Source organism: Gasterosteus aculeatus, chromosome 7 (assembly GCF_964276395.1).
Source record: "Gasterosteus aculeatus chromosome 7, fGasAcu3.hap1.1, whole genome shotgun sequence".
Taxonomy (NCBI): domain Eukaryota; kingdom Metazoa; phylum Chordata; class Actinopteri; order Perciformes; family Gasterosteidae; genus Gasterosteus; species Gasterosteus aculeatus.
Window position 1 is genome coordinate 2,559,318 of NC_135694.1, and position 19,223 is coordinate 2,578,540.

The 19,223-nt window shown below is 49.8% G+C and overlaps 1 protein-coding gene across 4 annotated transcripts; it reads left to right on the forward strand.

Annotated features, from left to right (window-relative positions):
- The first annotated feature begins 1,636 nt into the window (after positions 1–1,636).
- slc12a6 (solute carrier family 12 member 6) lies at positions 1,637–17,934 on the forward strand. 4 transcript variants are annotated; one of them, XR_013468133.1, is made up of 27 exons: positions 1,637–1,828; positions 4,096–4,791; positions 7,195–7,289; positions 7,377–7,505; positions 7,915–8,061; positions 8,146–8,200; positions 9,464–9,594; positions 9,698–9,939; positions 10,019–10,143; positions 10,234–10,419; positions 10,759–10,923; positions 11,447–11,545; positions 11,791–11,848; positions 11,977–12,151; positions 12,314–12,432; positions 12,658–12,756; positions 12,844–12,963; positions 13,063–13,167; positions 13,622–13,790; positions 13,891–14,086; positions 14,173–14,342; positions 14,422–14,553; positions 14,960–15,067; positions 15,182–15,243; positions 16,339–16,589; positions 16,680–16,813; positions 17,069–17,934. XR_013468133.1 is itself a non-coding variant. In XM_078105434.1 (27 exons), the coding sequence occupies exons 2-27, from the start codon at positions 4,575–4,577 to the stop codon at positions 17,158–17,160; spliced, it is 3,576 nt and encodes a 1,191-aa protein (XP_077961560.1). In that variant the 5' UTR covers positions 1,637–1,828; positions 4,096–4,574; the 3' UTR covers positions 17,161–17,934. The 4 variants fall into 4 exon arrangements, 3 of the variants coding, with proteins under 3 accessions (XP_077961560.1, XP_077961562.1, XP_077961561.1); XM_078105434.1 differs by having other exon boundaries at positions 15,182–15,238; XM_078105435.1 differs by lacking the exon at positions 1,637–1,828 and adding an exon at positions 2,463–2,599 and having other exon boundaries at positions 15,182–15,238.
- The last annotated feature ends 1,289 nt before the right edge of the window (positions 17,935–19,223 follow it).

The window sequence follows — 19,223 nt, forward strand, 5'->3', positions numbered from 1 at the left end:
TTCTTTTTTTAATTTAGAGTGTTTGAAAACTGACTTGCAACAGTCGCATAATCCTTTGGCTGGAGTAGAACGGTTATTAGTCTTCAATTGAAAGTTACTTAAATAACGTGGCTTATCAAGCACTGTTAAGCACACGTTTGCATTTGTAAGAAAACACTAAAATGTTCCTAATCCTATTTTCTATAGACCGTGTAACATGCAGTTTTAGATTGCAGCTTCATGTCGGATATACTCGTCTATAGTTCCGCCCAAAGCAGGAGTTAATACACAACAAGTATGTTGATTGTTATGACAGTCTTTCAAAAGAATGTATTAAAGTAAAATAATGGCATTGTCTCCTCCCAGTAGTTTACTCAAAATAATTAACTTTAACCGCATACCAATAAAAATAGTCAATCAATCATATGATTAATATAATTATTTGCAGCCCCGGGACATTGATTTGTTTCTAACTTAACACCACAAAGAGCAGATCCAGTCAGATGTGTTGATCTATTGCTGCCGAGCTGATTTTCTTTTCTCGTCCCCCCCCCCTCAACAGAAGACTTGTCCGGCCGGGCAGCCCACCAGCTCTGCCCACCCGGCTCGCTTCTCTCCGGACGACAAGTTCTCCCGACACCGGGTGACGCTGAAGAAACGCTTCGGCCTTCTGCTCACCCAGCAGCCCAGACCGGTTCTGTGAGGCGACACCGCAGGCGGAGATTAGGACTGTGAAGCAAAAATAAGAAAAGAAAACATTCAGGAGTCCAACTTGTGACCGAGCAGCCGGGATCTGGGGCTGTTTTCCACCTCATTGATCTTCATTTTATGTACCGTTTAGTTTGTCGACATTATTTCATGGATGATATTTTGTTTTTCATATGGAATAAATGTCCGGTTGATGTTTTTTTTTAATTTATCTGGTTGTTTCAATGTGTATACGTTCACATGTGATACATTTAGGAAGAAAGGTGGAGAAACATCTTGTGAATCTTATGTTGAAGCCTTTGCAGTCAGATCCTTTTCCCAGATGAACCAATGAGACGTTTTCCTTTGGCGTGTGAGACGTTGCTCTCTGTCATTATCAAACGTTTTCTGATACGTTCCTGTCTCCTTGTGGGATTTTAAAATGACCGTACATTTCCAAATGCTTACCGTCTGCAATCTTTGATAAATCGCCAAGATGTCAACTGCACGTTTAATGTGTTTTTTGTGGCAGAAGGGCGAGATATATTTTAACACCATGTCTTATAACTTTAGGTTAAGGAAAAAAATAGTCTTGCAAACAGGCACAAATACGTAACACTACATATTCAGTGGTACGTGTATACATTTACTCTGATGGGTGAGGAAGACATTTAGTGGTGGAAGTACTCTAATTTACTTAACTAAAAGTCTCAATAGCAGGTAAAATTAATACTACTTTTTTTGCAAAAAAAATATTCCTATTGACACCGCAGCTTCAACAATGCATCATTTTTCAAGTTTAGCATCTTTTAGTTATTATTTTAGTATACTAAATACTCGTTCGGGTTGACACTCCCTGTTTTATACTACTGATCTACTTTAACATTTATACACCCATTGGTATTTATGTCACAAATGTCTTTTAAACGGCTCCTCGGAGATTTGTCACATAGAGACTACATTTCCCAGCAGCCCCACGGCCACCTGCTTGTCATAACGACGGCAAGCAAACGGCGTTCGAATGTTTCTTTTCTTGTTCGGTCGGTTAGACAACAAAAAAAAAAAAGTGCCGATAGAACCCGGGAGAGGAGGCAAATCTTCCCAGATGTGACTGAAAACCACCGAACGGAGGAGGCGTTTTTCTGCGGCAGACTTGAGCCAGGTAGGCGCTTTACGTGACTAACGGTTAAGTTTCCACATTTCCAGTGGGCGTTCGTCGCTGTCAGTGAAATAGCTGAGAGGTCCGCGGGGAGCTGATCGTCGGCGTGGCTAGCCGTTGGGCTAAAGTTAGCATCGGCTAGCTGCACCAACTGAAGCCGAGCCACCGCTCTCACCCGAGAACAGCCCCCCCCACACACACACACACACACCCCCGGGTATCTTCAGCCCACCCGACTGACGGCTCGGCCGGACCCGCCGCTCTCCATCGTACCACGGCCAATTTTCACAAGCCACAACTTTGTCAGCACCGGTGCTAATTACTCCACACGGTTTATCCCCGAATTCAACTGCGCGCCTTTCTGAATTTCGCCGGTTGTCGAATGCGTTTTGTTGACGCACCCCCCCCCCCCCCAAAAAAAACCCCGCAGCCTCGGCCGGACATAAACATGCCGTCCGAGGTCCGGAGCTGAAACACCTGCTCCTCATTCTATTCTTTTATTTCATAAACACGCCGAGCTCCCGTGTCTTTTTTTCCCCGTATCGATACCGGGAGGCGTTCACTGACCGGTTCAAGCCAGAATTCTTATGGCTAGCTTAATTGGCTTACGGTGGCAGCCGAGCGGCGGGCGGTTAGCACGCGGGGATCGCCGCTAACTCACCGGCCGGACTAACGGGAAGGATGTTCATCCCGACTGACAAAGGCGCGTTTGGCTCACATTGGATGATATGGTTTAATGCGGCAGCTCGGTCCGGGACGGAGACAGACGGCCTGGTGAGACAGCAGGGTTACATTACCTCCCTAATACCCCCCCCCCCCCCTTTATACTTTTATGTATAGTTATTGCAGCAGCATCAGAGGGAGCAGTAAGTATTTGGACAACAAAAGTCCCAGGTGATGGTTTGATGTCATATTTATATGTATTATTTCTATATAGCCATAAATAACTCCCAAACATTATTATTATTATTATTATTATTATCAGTGTGGTATTTGTGTAACGTTACCCGAACAGGATAAAAATCGTCTAATATGCAGAATAAATCACAGTTGAGGAAAAACAGAACCTGTTACAGCCCAAAAAGATCACGGAGGAGACCAACTGTTTGTGCAAAAAGAGGAAACGTTTTTTCTGTAACCACATATGTTGTGACGAAAGGAAACACCCTCGCCTCACAATGGAACATGTGTCTTAATGATGACAAACTGTGGGAACCTGGCGAGCGCACGACCGGGATGCGAGGGAGAAGATAACAAGCGTGCCGATAGCAGCGTCCCCCCCCCCCCCCCCCTTCGCCCGTCCCCGTCCTCACGTGTCCAACTGGTTCCCCTCTCAGTCCAGACCCATTGAGTTTCATTGGAGACGCCTGATCGGCCGCAGGTGTCAACATGTTTGCCTAGACAAACACCCCCCTCCCCCCGTGTGTTTCCCAGCCTCCTTTTGCACAGTGCATGCCGGACTGAAGCCCCCCCCCCCCCGCCACCCCCACCCCCCTGCTGTGTCGGATGGACGCCGCAGGTTCGTGCATATCTACGCCCGCACCCTTTCCTTTTCATTTTTTAGTGGAACGAGCAAAACGAGTATCGCGTCTCTGTTTACCGCCTGCCTGCTCCACCCCCGCAGTCCATCTCTGCATGTGGACCGAGGGTGGGGGTGGGTGGGGGGGGCAGGCAGACTGCAGGAGGAGGAGAAGGAAACCCGGGAAGTGTGCTGTGCCTCTGCATGCAGAGAAAGAGAGAAAAGCGCCAGCAGCTTCCCCCCGGCGCAACCGGTTGGAGCCGCTCTCTTTTAATAAGGAAATGATGAACCGAGCTAAGACAACAGTTCAGCCATATCACCGCCCCCCCCCACCCCCACCCTCCCAAAGAATTCAAGGAATGGTGTATGTGAAAACATCATTTCTCTTATCAAAGCGTTTGTGTGGGGCGGCGCGTTGACGCTGTGACGTGGACTCGACGTGACTGGCAGTGCTTCCTTCTCCTTTTTTTTTTTTAAACCGATTGCATCTCTTTTTCACTCCATAAACACATCGGGAATGCTGCCCGGCGACGAGTAGGACCTGCTGCCCACAGGAGCTCACAAGGCAAAGTCCGCAGACTCCATGTGGTACAGACGATTCCATCCAGACGAGTTGAGCCGAGTTGAATCCACGCCGCGTGTAACCCGCTTCCGTCCTCAGGCAGCTCGGCGTCTCTTCACAAAACACTGCAGGTTTTGCCCGCGTGAACTCATCTGTTGTTTTTCCCTCTCTCCCCATAACACGCTGCAGGCCTGTTCTCCTGATCCATAGTGCTCATCGGACGTAGGAAGCAAAGAGCATCATTTCGTCACCGTTCCAGCGGATGAAGGGAACCGTTGGACTCCCTCACGTCGTCGTGCGTGTGCGCTTATCGCCCCCCCCGGTAGCTGACCTCACGCCGCCATACACATCCACGCGTTTACAGTGAAGGAATGACTTTGGTGTCACTTTAACGACCCCTACATTTTTTTAAAAACCGGGCCGGACGGAGGCCTGCTCCCTAATTCTCTTTCACATGCCTGCTGGCAGCCGACGTCTTTGCTCCGATGGCGAATTGCAGCTGCAGAGGAGCGGTTTGTAGAGGTCGCCAGTACCTCAGCCCCTCCTGGGAGATAGCCTAGCTCGGCTCGGCTCAGCTCGGCCCCCAGTAGCTATTCGGTGACCCCGTCCCCCGCACCGCCCCTCCCCTTTTTCTCCTTTTCACCCCCCCCTTGCAAAGTGACTCTGCCATGGCCTCGGTGCGCTTCACGGTGACGCCCACCAAGGCGGAGGACCTCCCCGGGCTGTCCGACACGTCGCCCGACATCAGCTCCCGCTCCGGCGCTCGCGTGCGCTTCGGCTCCAGGGAGAGCGTCAACCGGAGCGACCCGCTCAGCGAGGCCTGGGGGGGCCCGGCGACCACGGCGGGCGGGGCCCAGACGCCGGACCACAGCAGCGTGGAGCAAGGTGAGGGACACACACACACTTGAGTTCATTTGATTTCCATCCAGCGGTGTGTAGAAACTAATCTAAGATGTCCCCAAAACAGCAACAATAAATGGTTGGATTTTCTTTTAGATCATTATAAAAATGCTTTATGAATAAAGGGTCATTGGGGTCATAATAATTGTTAGATGGAGTCTCCAGTTATCTAATATGGGTTATCACACTCATGGAAGGGAACACAGCCTCTTGCTGCTGTCTGTCACCGATTCTCCTCCCTTTTTATATATTACTTTTTGTACTTGCATCCCTTTTCCCTCTCCAGTGTAAACTGATTCTGTACAAAGTGTCATTCGGCGGTTACAGTTTAAACCGAGGAATCCCCTCCGTGAGATCCGCTCGCTCTGCTCCCCGAGTACGGGCGCGCTGGCAGCACATCGGACACGCTGACTCGCTCTCGTTTTTCCAGTCCAGTCCAGTGTGTTATTGTGTCTTTATTTTGGCTTTATTATTCGGGTCAAACACAAGAACGTGTCAAAATAGTGAAAGTAAAACGCTTTTTTGCATCGAGCTCGTGAAACTCTTTGTTTGACAGCTTCACTTGGGACCTGCGCCGCGAAACCAGCAGACGTTGAGGACCCTAAGAGGACAGCGATGTGGACCCCCTGTGATCGGCGCTGTGTTGTAAGAGTAGCTGCGAGGGCTGAACAGTGGAGCGATGTAACCGTATTAGCGCCGCTGATCCACTTAAGCGCTCCACAGCAGTGGGGATGCCCCGCGTTGTTTGATGAGCCTCCATGAATAGAAATGGAGCCGGTTAATCTGATTGGAGCATCGATCAGGGTCCGTGATGCTGCGGTTTGTTTGTATTGAGAAACGAGAGTCCAGATCCTCCAAGGCGATGGAGGGGAGATGGAGGAGAGATGGAGGGGAGAGCTATTCTCAGAAAGGTCACATGCTCCGTGGTCCTTGTTGTCTGTCTTTCTGACACCACTGGAGTCGCCTATTGGTCTCAGCATGCGTCCCACATCTGTGGCCCCGGTGTTTTTCAGACTCACTGAGCGTCGCACGCCGTGCTGAGCTCAGGTGTGGGGTCTGTCTGTTTGGGACCGCACGGACACAAATAGGCCACGATTTCACTGTTTCCACTGTTTTCTGCTTGAGTGACTCGACTTCTTTTTGAGCACTAAAACAGATTGTTCGTTATCAATGAAATCTGTTAAACTGCTGGGTTGAAATGTTTTGGTTTTGTTAGGATGTAAATCTAAAAGATATATGCATCAATCCATAAACTCCCACAAAATATTCACATTTAAGAAGCTGCATGGAGAGTATTTGAAAGCTTAGCACTGCAACTACACATCATTCACATGAGTGATGAATGTACCAGCTACTTTCTGTTGTAAAATGTCAGCAAACAGCTTCATGTGGAACCATCAGAATAGGCAGCGTAAAGCTGTTGTTGTGAGGCGGCACAAGCTGTTGGTGGCTTGTTAGTTATTCCTCTTAACGTGGTTTGTGTTCTCTTCAAATGAAGAAGAACAAAAGGCCTCGACACAAACCCCCTAAGAAGGAGCTTCGGTGGCCCGAGGCGCCACGAGGTCCGCTTAATAAGGCGAACCCTGCGAGTGGCCGGGGGGGGGGGTCGTCTCGTCATGGCGCCGGGGGGTCGTCACCTCCCGACACGTCATTGGGTTCAAATCAATCGTACATTCCTTTGTGATCTTGACGAGGTTCGTCAACCTTTCCCCCCCCCCAGTCACAAGACTTGATCTACAAGTGCAGCAGGCGCTCACCGCCAAAGGCCAAGAAACCCCCCCCCACCCCATTAAGTACATAAATCCATAGAATATATGAACAAACCACATTAATCACAGGTCCGTATTTCTCTAACAGAATGACCCGCATGCAGCCGCTCGCTGCCGTTGGCGTGACTGCTGCAGGAGAGGGAAGCGATGTTGCTGACTCAGTTGCTGCTGATGCAGTGGTGTGTGCTGACCGAGGCAGAACGTGTGTGTGTGTGTGTGTGTGTGTGTGTGTGTGTGTGTGTGTGTGTGTGAGAGAGAGAGAGAAAGTTAAGGGCAAACCTTTTGTTTTAATCCGTCTGTCAGGTGACCGTGTGGACTTTGAGTCGGGCTTCGCTTCAGGCGGCTGTTGATTAATCACTGAGTGTTTGGTCGCGATCCCGGATTTAAAGTCACTGACCTTCGCCAGCCACAACGTTTATGTGGAGATGATCAATGTTTAAAGCCTTGTTGATCATTTCAGGCTGCTGTAATTGTTCCTCTAGTTCCAAATGGACTGAGAAGGGCGGCTCGCCCCACAGTCGCTCCCGCTCGACGTGTTTTCAATAAAAGAGCTCTCATGTCTGCGAGTTGGGGAGGTTTGACCGCTTGTGAAGCAATCCTTCCTTCTTATGCACACCAGGCGATGGAAACTCAAAGATCTCCAGCGTGTACATCAACAACACCCACGGCGGGGATGACGACGACTTCTACGACAAGAACCTGGCCTTATTTGAGGTTGGAACACAGCGCTGGCAGATCAATCCAGGCCCATTCTAATGGCCTCAAAGACGTCCTCACGCCGGCTCTTTGTCCACATCGCAGGAGGAGATGGACACGCGGCCGAAGGTGTCGTCTCTGCTCAACCGCCTGGCCAACTACACCAACCTGACGCAGGGGGCCCGGGAGCACGAGGAGGCCGAGAACATCGGCGAGAAGAAGAAAGCCGGCAAGGTGTGAAATGTACCCGTCCAGTCACCGGTGTCTGAGGTCTCTTTTCGGGGGGGGAGGGGAGGCGGCATTTATACGAAGATATGCAGCTGTTTTCTGTTTGAAATGCTCACGGCGACATAGTATCTGTCCCCAGGTGTACTTTGTCATGCTGTACGACGTTTTTATATTACAGTAATCACAAGTACGATTGTGAGCAATATAAAGAGTGAACAGAAAGCAAAAGGGGAATTAATCTGTTTTTCAGATCGGCCATTTTTAAATCTGATCATCAAACCGACAAAAGTCCTTTTTAGTCTTCTCTCAAACGACGTGAGCCGGCCGTTCAGTTTCGCCCGAAGAAAATGTGAATGAATAACGCGCGCGATGTCCCAATCCGCTGACCCGTCTTCTTGCCCCGCGTCTCCGGCAGTCGCCCCAGATGGGGACGTTCATGGGCGTTTACCTGCCCTGCCTCCAGAACATCTTCGGCGTCATCCTCTTCCTGCGGCTCACCTGGGTGGTGGGAAACGCCGGCGTGCTGCAGGGCCTCTGCATCGTCTTCATATGCTGCTGCTGCGTGAGTGCTTCCGAAGAAGAAGAAGAAGAAGACCGCCCCCCCCCCCCTCCTCCTCCTGACCTGTCTCCCCCCGTGTCTCTGCAGACGCTGTTGACGGCGATATCGATGAGTGCGATCGCCACTAACGGAGTCGTTCCAGGTATTCCTCCACCTTTCACTCTCCTCCGCGCTAATCTCTTAATCTGACTCGCGACAGACCGTTGACTTCCTTTTTTTCCAGCAGCAAAATCGCCAAATAACCTGTTTTCTTTGAGAAATTGGCAGCTTTAACAAAGTAATGCTTAAAACAAATTATTTATGTACATTTGCACAAACTAGATGTTAAAAGATATTCAATTTCACTTAGTTGCAACTTGGAAAAGTCTGACACGCTTTGAGTAAACTGCAGGTTACTAGGCACAGATTGTAAATAGTTCACCCCCCCCCAAATATGTGTAACATTCCTGAACATTCCATTATTTTTACAGCTCACGTGTCCACGTTCGCTGTGATTTTTGCCGTTTCCGTAGCGATGCAGGACTTTTATGTCTCCGTGAAACACAGTGAGCCGGACGTAACGGGACCGACTCAATCGTTCTGAGGCGGAAGTTCATCTGTTCTAATGCGTGTTTCTGTTTGTCCCTCCCTCCACCTCTCCCCTGTCTGTCCGAACACACATTTTAAAACAAACTGGATATTCGGTTCTTTACCTCCACACGAATATCCCGAACGTCCAAAGTGGTGCCATGTTTCCGTCTCCGATGACTGCATGTAGAACGCAAACCTCTCTGTAACCGTAGAGAATTAATCTCACGTTGTTTCACTCCCGTCAGTCTGCATCTTCCTCACCATCTAGTCTCAGATGGTGGTTGATGCCGTCTGGACGAGGTTCACGCTGCTCGATGTGTTAACAGAATGCGTTTGACTCCCTGGATACATCATTCATTCATTCATTCACCTGCACTTTCTGTTTACCATTCATTTCATTGTTTGTCTAATCTAAACCTTTTTGTTTGAGGCCAAGTTGCACTCTGGTCTGTAGTGGATTCTATAACTTTACACGGTGATAGAACATCAGCATTCTGAAGTTGATCAGTAGCACAAATGTCTTCAAAAGCATTCAACTTTAGTGTGCAGTTCTAAAATGTCCCTAAATACGCTAAATTAAAACAATATTATTTTATCATAATTAAATAAAATAAATGAATTATGCTATTTCTTCAAGCTAATGACGACTTCCTCTCATCAACTTCCCTCTCTGCCCTTTTACCTCCTCACCTCGTAATGACACTAACATCCATCCCTCTCTCTGTTTATGTCCCATCTCTTCTCCTCCTCTCTGCTTTCTCCCTCCTCTACATCTCCTTCTTTTGTACATCCCGCCCTGCTCCCTCTCCTCCTCCTCCTCCTCCTCCTCCTCCAGCGGGAGGCGCCTACTTTATGATCAGTCGCTCTCTGGGTCCAGAGTTTGGGGGGGCGGTGGGCCTTTGCTTCTACCTGGGCACCACCTTCGCCGGAGCCATGTACATCCTGGGAGCCATCGAGATCCTGCTGGTGGGTTTTTCCCATCATCTTCCCTCCCCATTTCTCTCGGACTCATCCGTAATCCAGCGATGGCGCAGGAAATATTCTTCTCCCCCTGCTCTCCCTCCTCCAGATGTACATCGCACCCAAGGCGGCCATCTTTGAGTCCAGGCACCCTGACGGCGAAGGGGCGGCCATGCTGAACAACATGCGGGTGTACGGCTCCGTCTGCCTCCTCCTGATGTCCCTGCTGGTGTTTGTGGGCGTGAAGTACGTCAACAAACTGGCCTCCATCTTCCTGGCCTGCGTCATCGTCTCCATCGTCTCCATCTATGTCGGCGCGCTGGTCTCCGCCTTCAAACCGCCCAGTTTCTCGTGAGTGTCGACCGAAACGCCACGGCGTCCCATCCGTTAACCCCCCCCCCCGACTGACCGGACGGGCTCCCATCCGCAGCGTGTGCATGCTGGGGAACCGGACCATCAGCGGACACCAACTCGGTGACGGCCAGTGTTCGAAAACCTTCCTGCAGCAGAGCGACGGGCCGCTGGAGGAAGCCGACAACTTCACCATGACCAACGGTGAGCGGCGTCCGCAGGGAGACGCGTGGGAAGCAAGGGAGTGATCCTCTGTCACGCACGGCTTCAGGTTCTGCGCTCTTCCCGCTCTAGAAAACGGCACCATGACCCCGACCTTTGACCCCAGCCTCGCCCCCGCCCTGCTGGAGAAGACCACGTATATTTGGGAGCAGTTTTGCCAGGGACCCGAAGTCAACGCCTCCTGCGACGAGTACTTCCTCTCAAACAACTTTTCCCGGATCAACGCGATCCCCGGTCTGGCCAGCGGGATCATCTCAGGTGTGTGTGTGTGTGTGTGTGTGTGTGTGTGTGTGTGCATAAGAGACAACATTCAATGCAAAGCTTGTAACATGCACTTTGATGAGCGGCAGACGGAACCAGCGCAGCTAAAACACTGAATCTGTCAGCGAAACGCGAGCGCAGATCATTGACCGCGTCAAATTGAAGCCCCATAATTCTGCAGCAGAACGATTATTAGAATGAAACGCGGAGGATATTTTTGTGCTGCAGAACCGTGTCTGCTTCCTCCAGTGTGCACCGGTCACCGGAAATTAAGGCGACGCAAACCACGAATCCACCATGTCCCTAACCAGCAGGTGTTGAATGTCGTCCTCGTAGAGAACCTGTGGAGCTCGTACCTCAGCCGAGGGGACGTGGTGGAGAAACGCTCCCTGAGCTCCTCCCGTGACGCGCAGCCGGCCTCCATCGAGCAGCCGTACGTGTTCGCGGACGTCACCACCTCCTTCACGCTGCTGGTGGGCATCTTCTTCCCCTCGGTCACAGGTACAGGTTTTGGTTCTTCCTCGCCGTCACCAATAGCAGACAACGTTGTTCGCATCCTGTTATGAACATGCATCATCGACGGGCAGAATACAGCAGGTGTTATATTGATTTCTTTTGTCATGAGTCAGGCATCTATTCTGAAATATCTTCCTACTTGCTTTACTCAACCTATCAACAATTATTTTTAACCTTTTTGTACAAAGCTGACATTTTGAATAAATAACACCACTCAGTGATTCATTAAGGGAAGTCTAAGTTTGTCAAATATTTTGTTGTAAATTTAAGATAGTTCTGCATCTTTTAAACATACCTGACCTGTAGATTGTGACCATTTCATGTAACGTTACTTCAGGTTCGGGAAGTACCGGGAAGCCAGCCCAGTCATCTGGAATATCAGCGCAAAGCAAAGTGCTATTAATGGAAATCATCTTCTAAATGCCAAACGTTGCCCCCCCCCCCCCTTGCGTTAAGCTGTACAGCATCATATACTTGTCTCAAAAAATCCCAATATTCTTTTCCTCAGGAATCATGGCTGGTTCCAACCGGTCGGGCGATCTGAAAGACGCCCAGCGCTCCATCCCCATCGGGACCATCCTCGCCATCGTCACCACCTCCATCGTCTGTATCCCGTCATGTTACGTTGGGGAAAACGTTTCCCCGCAATCTGAATACAACAAACTCCAAAGTGCAAGATAATTCTGAACCTTTTGGCCTTTCCGACTCCCCAGTTTCTGTCTGTTTCGTCTTTTGTTCCGGGTCACTTTAGCCAAATGTATTCGTAACAACTCAAAGGCGCTTATCCGTCGGCTGCGTTTGCTCCGATTCCGCTGCCGAGTGTCTCTCTTTTCCTGAGCGCCGTCCACCCAGACCTGACCAGCGTGGTGCTGTTTGGCGCCTGCATCGACGGCGTGGCCCTCAGGGACAAGTCAGTACATCCGCCCCTCCACCCAACCGCAGCAACACCCACCTTGTCCTTCTTACGTGTGGGAGATTATTTCGATGCCACCAAACGTTTACGTTTTGCCCCCCTCCCCCGCCCCCTGCCCCCCGCAGGTTTGGAGACTCTGTTAACGGGCAACTGGTGGTGGGGACTCTGGCCTGGCCGAGCCCCTGGGTCATCGTGATCGGCTCTTTCTTCTCCACGTGCGGCGCGGGCCTCCAGTCGCTGACCGGCGCCCCCCGACTCCTGCAGGCCATCGCCAAGGACAACATCATCCCCTTCCTTCGGGTTTGTATTCACAGGGACCCAAGTCACCAACGGTCTCCATAGCGACACGTTGCAGAGCGATCGTTTCCACGAACAGATTGACCTCTGGGCTCGTCAGCCGTTTCCAGTCTGCTTTGCTCGTTGCTCTTGCACATCGTTTTTTTTTTTGTGTGTTGCGTCCAGGTGTTTGGCCACGGGAAGGCTAACGGGGAGCCCACCTGGGCCCTGCTGCTGACGGCCCTGATAGCAGAGCTGGGGATCCTCATCGCCTCCCTGGACCTAGTGGCTCCCATCCTCACAATGTGAGACACAGACTGTGTGTGTGTGTGTGTGTGTGTGTGTGTGTGTGTGTGTGTGTGTGTGTGTGTGTGTGTGTGTGTGTGTGTGTGTGTGTGTGTGTGTGTGTGTGTGTGTGTGTGTGTGTGTGTGTGTGTGTGTGTGTGTGTGTGTGTGCGTGTGCGTGCGGTTATCGGATCTTTCTCATTCAGGTGCTCCAGCTAATTTTTATTTATTTTTCTAACACGAAGGTTCTTCCTGATGTGTTACCTGTTTGTGAACCTGGCCTGCGGCCTGCAGACTCTCCTGAGGTCTCCCAACTGGAGGCCGCGCTTTTCCTATTACCACTGGTACGCGCACACACACACACACACACACACACAGACCCGCACACTGATACAAAAACACACACTGACCTGTCCCCCTGTTGTGTCCAGGACCTTGTCATTTTTGGGAATGACTATCTGCCTGGCGCTCATGTTCATATCCTCCTGGTACTACGCAATCGCTGCCATGGTGATTGCCGGCATGATCTACAAGTACATTGAGTACCACGGGTACGTTGCTATGGAGATGTATCCCTGCCCCCTCACATGATGGTACATGTACAGCATGGTCAACGGTGGTGTGTGTGTGTGTGTGTGTGTGTGTATCAGAGCGGAGAAAGAGTGGGGCGATGGGATCCGCGGTCTCTCGCTCAGTGCCGCCCGCTATGCTCTCCTGAGGTTGGAGGAGGGACCGCCGCACACCAAGAACTGGAGGTACGGCACCGGCGCTCGTTCTCACAACCGGTCACCCCGTCCCTCAGACACGGCATCCATCACCTGGTACCTGTGCAATGGAAGTGGTCCATCTGTGGTCACGTTTGGGCTCTGCCTTATTCCTCAAATTTGCACAAATTTAGGAATCACAAACCGTTACACGAAACCTTCATGAATGTGGAATATTTAAATTGGGTCAGATACATTTTCCTAGTTTTTGACATATGCTCTTTTTATAAATGGGTTGATGGTGTCGCGGAGCTCACGCCGACACAAGCCTGCATAGCAGAGAGAAGCTTTAAAAGGGTTGACGAGCAAACGGAGGATAGTGAAACATTGTTATTCGGATTCCACTCAATTCAATGTGTACTTTATTTACTCCATAGACTATCAGAAGGGAGCTGCTCATTGATTCTTTATTGCTTTTAACACACGTTGCCCTTCCCACCCGCAGACCCCAGGTGTTGGTCCTGCTAAAACTGGACGAGGACGCCCACGTCAAGTCTCCTCGCCTGCTGACCTTCGCCAGCCAGCTGAAGGCGGGAAAAGGCCTCACCATCGTCGGCACGGTCGTCTCCGGCAACTTCCTGCAGAGCTACGGGGAGGCCCTCGCAGCCGAGCAGGTTGGGGGCGGTTTCTGCATCTCTTCAGGGTGGGGCGTTCCACTCTGGGTGGGTGGGGGAGTTGTCGGCCCGTAGATGTAGTCACCGTCTCCTCTTTCAGACCCTGAAGCACCTGATGGACAAGGAGCGCGTGAAGGGCTTCTGCCAGTGCATCGTGGCCCAGAAGCCGCGGGAGGGCATCAGCCACATGATCCAGTCCAGCGGCCTGGGGGGGATGAAGCCCAACACGGTGGTGATGGGCTGGCCTCACGCCTGGAGGCAAAGCGAGGACCCGCAGGCCTGGAAGACCTTCATCAGTGAGTGGAAGGGGGACGCCATCCTATTTTCGTCCCGTTGGTGTTTTCATCCAGCCGGCTGACGGCGCCCCCTCTCTTCCGTTCAGACACGGTGCGCGTGACGACGGCTGCCCACCTGGCCCTGCTGGTGCCCAAAAACATCTCGCTGTTCCCCAGCAACAGTGAGCCCTGCGCAGAGGGCTACATCGACGTCTGGTGGATCGTGCACGACGGGGGGATGCTCATGCTGCTGCCCTTCCTGCTGCGCCAGCACAAGGTGGTGGTTTGAAGACATTTTAAAATGATTCGCCAGCATGGAGAGGGCCTCTAGTCTGAAAGTCCTCCCTGCGTCTCAGGTGTGGCGGAAGTGTGGGATGCGAATCTTCACAGTGGCCCAGATGGAGGACAACTCCATCCAGATGAAGAAGGACCTGGCAACCTTCCTCTACCACCTACGCATTGAAGCCGAGGTGGAAGTGGTTGAGATGGTAGGCTTCTGGCGACAATGGGGCAGGAGGGGGCGGGGTTAACTGGGACATTCTCACTCATTTGAATTGTTAAGGAAACCGTCTCTGCATCTTTTTTTCTGTTATTTTCTGCCACATGCAAGAAGACGAACGTAATTGAATCGTGTTTATTGCCGAACATGCAGAACAGGATTAATAGAGGAACAACAGAACCAGGAGCAGAATCTGCACACTTGTTCCTTTTGTGCAAATTGCCTAATCGCTGATCGACGTGCCGTCTTTTATTTTCAGATTGGGATTCTTCATTAGATAGCCAGAGCGTTGGAATTTAATTCCAATTGTTGGAATCTAAAGCTTTTCTCCACACTGTAAAACCAATAATCTTAACAGTGTGAGAAAGCTCATCAATGTCATTGCTTCCCCTCAGCACGACAGTGATATCAGCGCGTACACCTACGAAAGGACCCTGATGATGGAGCAGAGGTCGCAGATGCTGCGACAGATGCGACTGTCTAAGTCGGACCGGGAGAAAGAGGTAAACTGGAGTCGAGCGCTCGTCGCGTCCTCCGTTCACTCAGGTCGTAATACACGGATCAGCAATGGCAAACGCGTCTGATCTGTTTGTCATTGTCGTGCATCATTTTATCAGGAAAACCGTGGTAGCAGCAGCAGTAGGACAGAGGCAGGTGGAGCTACAAGGTCTCAGGTGAGGTCAGTGGTAATGGATCCAGAAGGTAGACGATGGTCCTGAGACCGTTTTTAAGTCCTTTTGTTGGTTAGAACCAAAGCTCCAGGGACTCCAAATATCACAGAAACCGTCTGATACATGTGATCTAACGTCCAAGAAAAGTCCTCTAATGAGGAAGTAAATAAGAGACTTGTGATATTCTTCATTGATTTCAGCCTGAAACCAAACGTTAGAGAGACTTAAAAGAAAGAAAGGACCTGATCAAATATTATCTATGCGCCCGTCTGAGACCAGGACACGTCGGTAATCTTCACCAGATGTAATGATGTAAACAAAGCTCACAAACGAATGCATTCACTTTTCATAAATAACAGCATCTCCCACTCAGCGTTAATATCAAAGCTCACGTCGGTGTCTTTCTCCTCAGCGGCCACGCTGGAGTTTAGACGATGTAAGTTTTCTGGTAGCAGAGTAGCAGCAGTGCTTAAAGATCAGTGAATCTTTCAGATCAAGACAATAAAAGCTTGAATGTCTCTGGGCGATGCAGGCACCAGAAACAATTGGGGGAGAACGCGTGAGTCCTCACTGCACAAACGCCGTCCTCTGGTGTCCTCCAGCCTTTGACCTCGTTAAAGAATACAAACAAAATGAACGACTGAGCGCTCCGGCTGCTCAGTCCGCGCTTGTACGACATTTACAGTTCTTAAGGCTCTTTGTCCGAAGGATTCAATCTAGCATACATTGAGTTAATAAATGTACTTCTAACCTGCAGTAACAGAAACATCCTCTAATTCTCGTTACTATTTGTCTCGTCTCACGTCCGTCCCTGTGGATTTCGGATAGCTGAGATCATGTAGCCCGTGGTTTGTGTTGCATGTCGGGTGAGTGTTGTGTTTTATGAGGGAGAGCAGAGGTGTAGAAGACTCACGCAGGTAGAACTGTAAATGTGCAGATCTCCTTCAGGTCTGTTGTGTGGTGTGATTTTAATTGATGACATCACACAACCGGCTCAGCGGGCATCCTTAAGGACCCGGAAATAGTGTCCGGCTCTGACGCACGCAGCGGGGACGCGGTGAGACCGAACCTTTTTTTTCTTGTGTCTCCGCGCGCGTAACCAGGCCCAGCTGGTGAAGGACCGCAACTCCATGCTGCGGCTGACGAGCATCGGCTCGGACGACGACGACGACACCGACGGCGCCGAGCGAGACCGGCCGACCAGCGCGGCGGGCGGCGGCGGCGGCGGCGGCAGCGCCGAGCACCACCGGCGCGTTCAGATGACCTGGACCAAAGAGAAGTCGTCGCAGCACAGAGCCATGCACTCTGGCTGCTCCACGCCGGAGGGCTTCAGGGACATGCTCAGCATGCGGCCGTGAGTCTCTGCTGTCTCTCCCTGTGTCTCCGTCTCTGTTGTTCATTCTAAGAAGTCGTCGGTAATCTGGTTCCCCCCCCCCCCACGCAGGGACCACTCCAACGTCAGGCGGATGCACACCGCCGTCAAGCTCAACGAGGTCATCGTCAATAAGTCCCACGACGCTCGGCTCGTCCTGCTCAACATGCCCGGACCGCCGCGCAACACGGAGGGCGACGAGAACTGTATCCTCCAACGCCGTGGAAGTCACGTAATTGGGGGGGGGGGGTTGTTAGTGAAGCCGCCGATAGGTGCTGCGGGATAAAGAGCCAGTGTGTCTTTCTTGTTATTAACACTCAAAAGAAGAAAACCGCTAGAACTTTCTCGTTGCATCACAACAGGTTCTTTGTATACCGACTCGTCACGAACAAACTCCGCCCGTCTGTCCCTCATCCACCCGGCGGACACTCGGCTCAAACGCTCCTTAACTCTGCGACCAGACATGGAGTTCCTGGAGGTCCTGACCGAGGGGTTGGAGCGCGTCCTGCTGGTGAGGGGCGGAGGCAGCGAAGTCATCACAATCTACTCCTGATTGGACGAAGCAGAGGACGACGGCGGCGGCGGGGCGGGGCAGAGGGTTCATAGCCCGACACCTCCTCCTTTTCTTTCTTCACCTTCACACCTTTCTGTCATGACAAGGGTTTCCGTTCCACTTACGTCCAGCTACAGAAATGCCGACAACAATTTCACGAACGGGGAAAAAAATTTGAGTGTGTGTGTGTGTGTGTGTGTGTGTGTGTGTGTGTGTGTGTGTGAAAGGCGGTGTGGTTGGTTGGAGAAGGACCAGTGCTTGTGTTGGTGGAGGCGATGGTGTGTTAAATGGCGAGCGTCCCACACGGAGCGCTCATTCCACTGACGAGACTCAGGACTGCTTTTTGTACGGAAAGTATTTTGGAAAAGGACGTTAAGTGCACTCGAGAGTTGGCTGAACGCCTGGATCGTGTGTGTGTGTGTGTGTGTGCGTGTGTGTGTGTCGTGGTAGTTTTTGTTTTATGTTTGTTCCTCCTTGAAGACACCTTGAAAGTTATTGCAATATTACTTCTAAAGTAATGCGGAAGTAAGACCGCATCAAAGCAAGCGAGCAGCCTTTAGTTTTAAAACTGCTTTCTGGCTCATTTAAAGAAAATCGGTTAGTTTCTGTACCTGTTATGTATTTAATTACATCAAACATTTTGACTTTTTTTGTTCAAATTTGTTTAAGTTGCGACCCAACTAGTGTTCAAATGTTCCTTTTGGTCGAAACTTGCTGCTTTCTATCAGAATCTGATATTGTACTAAAACAAATGCTTTTTTGAAGAAAGAAAAATATTATTTTTATCTTAAATTTGGCTAGAATCAAATATATATATTTTTTAATTGAATTCAAAATTTAGCAAAATGAAGGGTGAAAAGTTTGATTAGAGGAAAAATGATTAATTTATTAACAAAGAAATGCATGTTTTTAACTTGCAAATCGTTTCAATGTCTGACATTTTAGACTTGAGTTAATAACGACGGTTATAAGATAACAATCATTTTGTTTTTTATAATAGAAAACAAAAAACGGTAAATACTTGAATCCAAAATTTTTTAATTTTTAAAGTATATTTTGTTCCCATCTTTCTTGATTTTAAATGGTCCTCTGCACATCTGCTACTGCGTAAGCTTATGAAAGCAAATACCTTCAGTCAAACACCAGCAGTGTGATCAGCCATGAGGTCGGCTGTTCTCTTCAGCTCCACACTAGTGATGTCAAAAGCTCCCTGGACAACTAAGAACATAGGCGAGTGATGAGTAAACTCTCCCCGCGTTGGACTGCCTTCGCGTCGTCGCGTGAGGCGAAGAAAGGGGTGAAGCGGCCCTGTCGACACACTGGACCATCGTGGAGACGAACGCGGCTCTGCATGCTGTCAAAGATGTCCCTGTCCCTTGGGGAGGACACTGTGTGTTCATTTGGCACATTGTGGTATTTCCCATTCCCTCTGAGGAGAATGTGGGCTGCTTTGTGTGCCCTGGAACTCTAAATCTCACCATTCACCTAAACGAAACCCGCTGACGCGCTGTGTGTGTCTGAAAGTGTATGTGTGCGCATGTGAGCTTGTTACAACAGTAAGGAGCTGCAAACTAGAGGTGTTGCTTTTGTTCTTTTTTTATTTTTTACAGTGTTATTGTGCAGGGATTATTTTATGTTTATAGTTTTTCCTAACTTTCTTTTTTTTTGCTTGTACATAAAAACACAAAAGTCCCACGTTTTATCTTTTTTTAATTACATTAATATAAAAAAAGGAATCATAAAAAACTTTGCTTGAAAGAAATGTGGGGAGAAATAAAGCAATTTTGAGAAAAAAGTGACTTTGTTTTATTACTTTTATTTCTAATAACTAGGTGTATATTTGTTGGCAGATGTCGGTATTCTAGGCAGATGCTTATCAAGATGATCCATGATTAATGTTCCTGATTAATGATTAATTTAAGAAATGTATTTATCATAATGTCTCAAACAAAAAAACACAAACCTTTTTTTATCTAATGCCTCATCTGGAGTGTTGAACTTTATATTCACAATAATAAATTAACTCGTAGCACCTGCCTTTTATTCTGGAACACCAACGTCAC

What these genes read in the sequence shown, in the direction of transcription:
- slc12a6 (XM_078105434.1), top strand. Translation starts at nt 4,575, where the DNA reads ATGGCCTCGGTGCGCTTCACGGTGACGCCCACCAAGGCGGAGGACCTC. An exon ending in AAGTACATTGAGTACCACGG is followed by an intron (nt 12,964 to 13,062) that starts GTACGTTGCTAT and finishes TGTGTGTATCAG; the next exon opens with AGCGGAGAAAGAGTGGGGCG. An exon ending in GGCCTGGAAGACCTTCATCA is followed by an intron (nt 14,087 to 14,172) that starts GTGAGTGGAAGG and finishes TCTTCCGTTCAG; the next exon opens with ACACGGTGCGCGTGACGACG.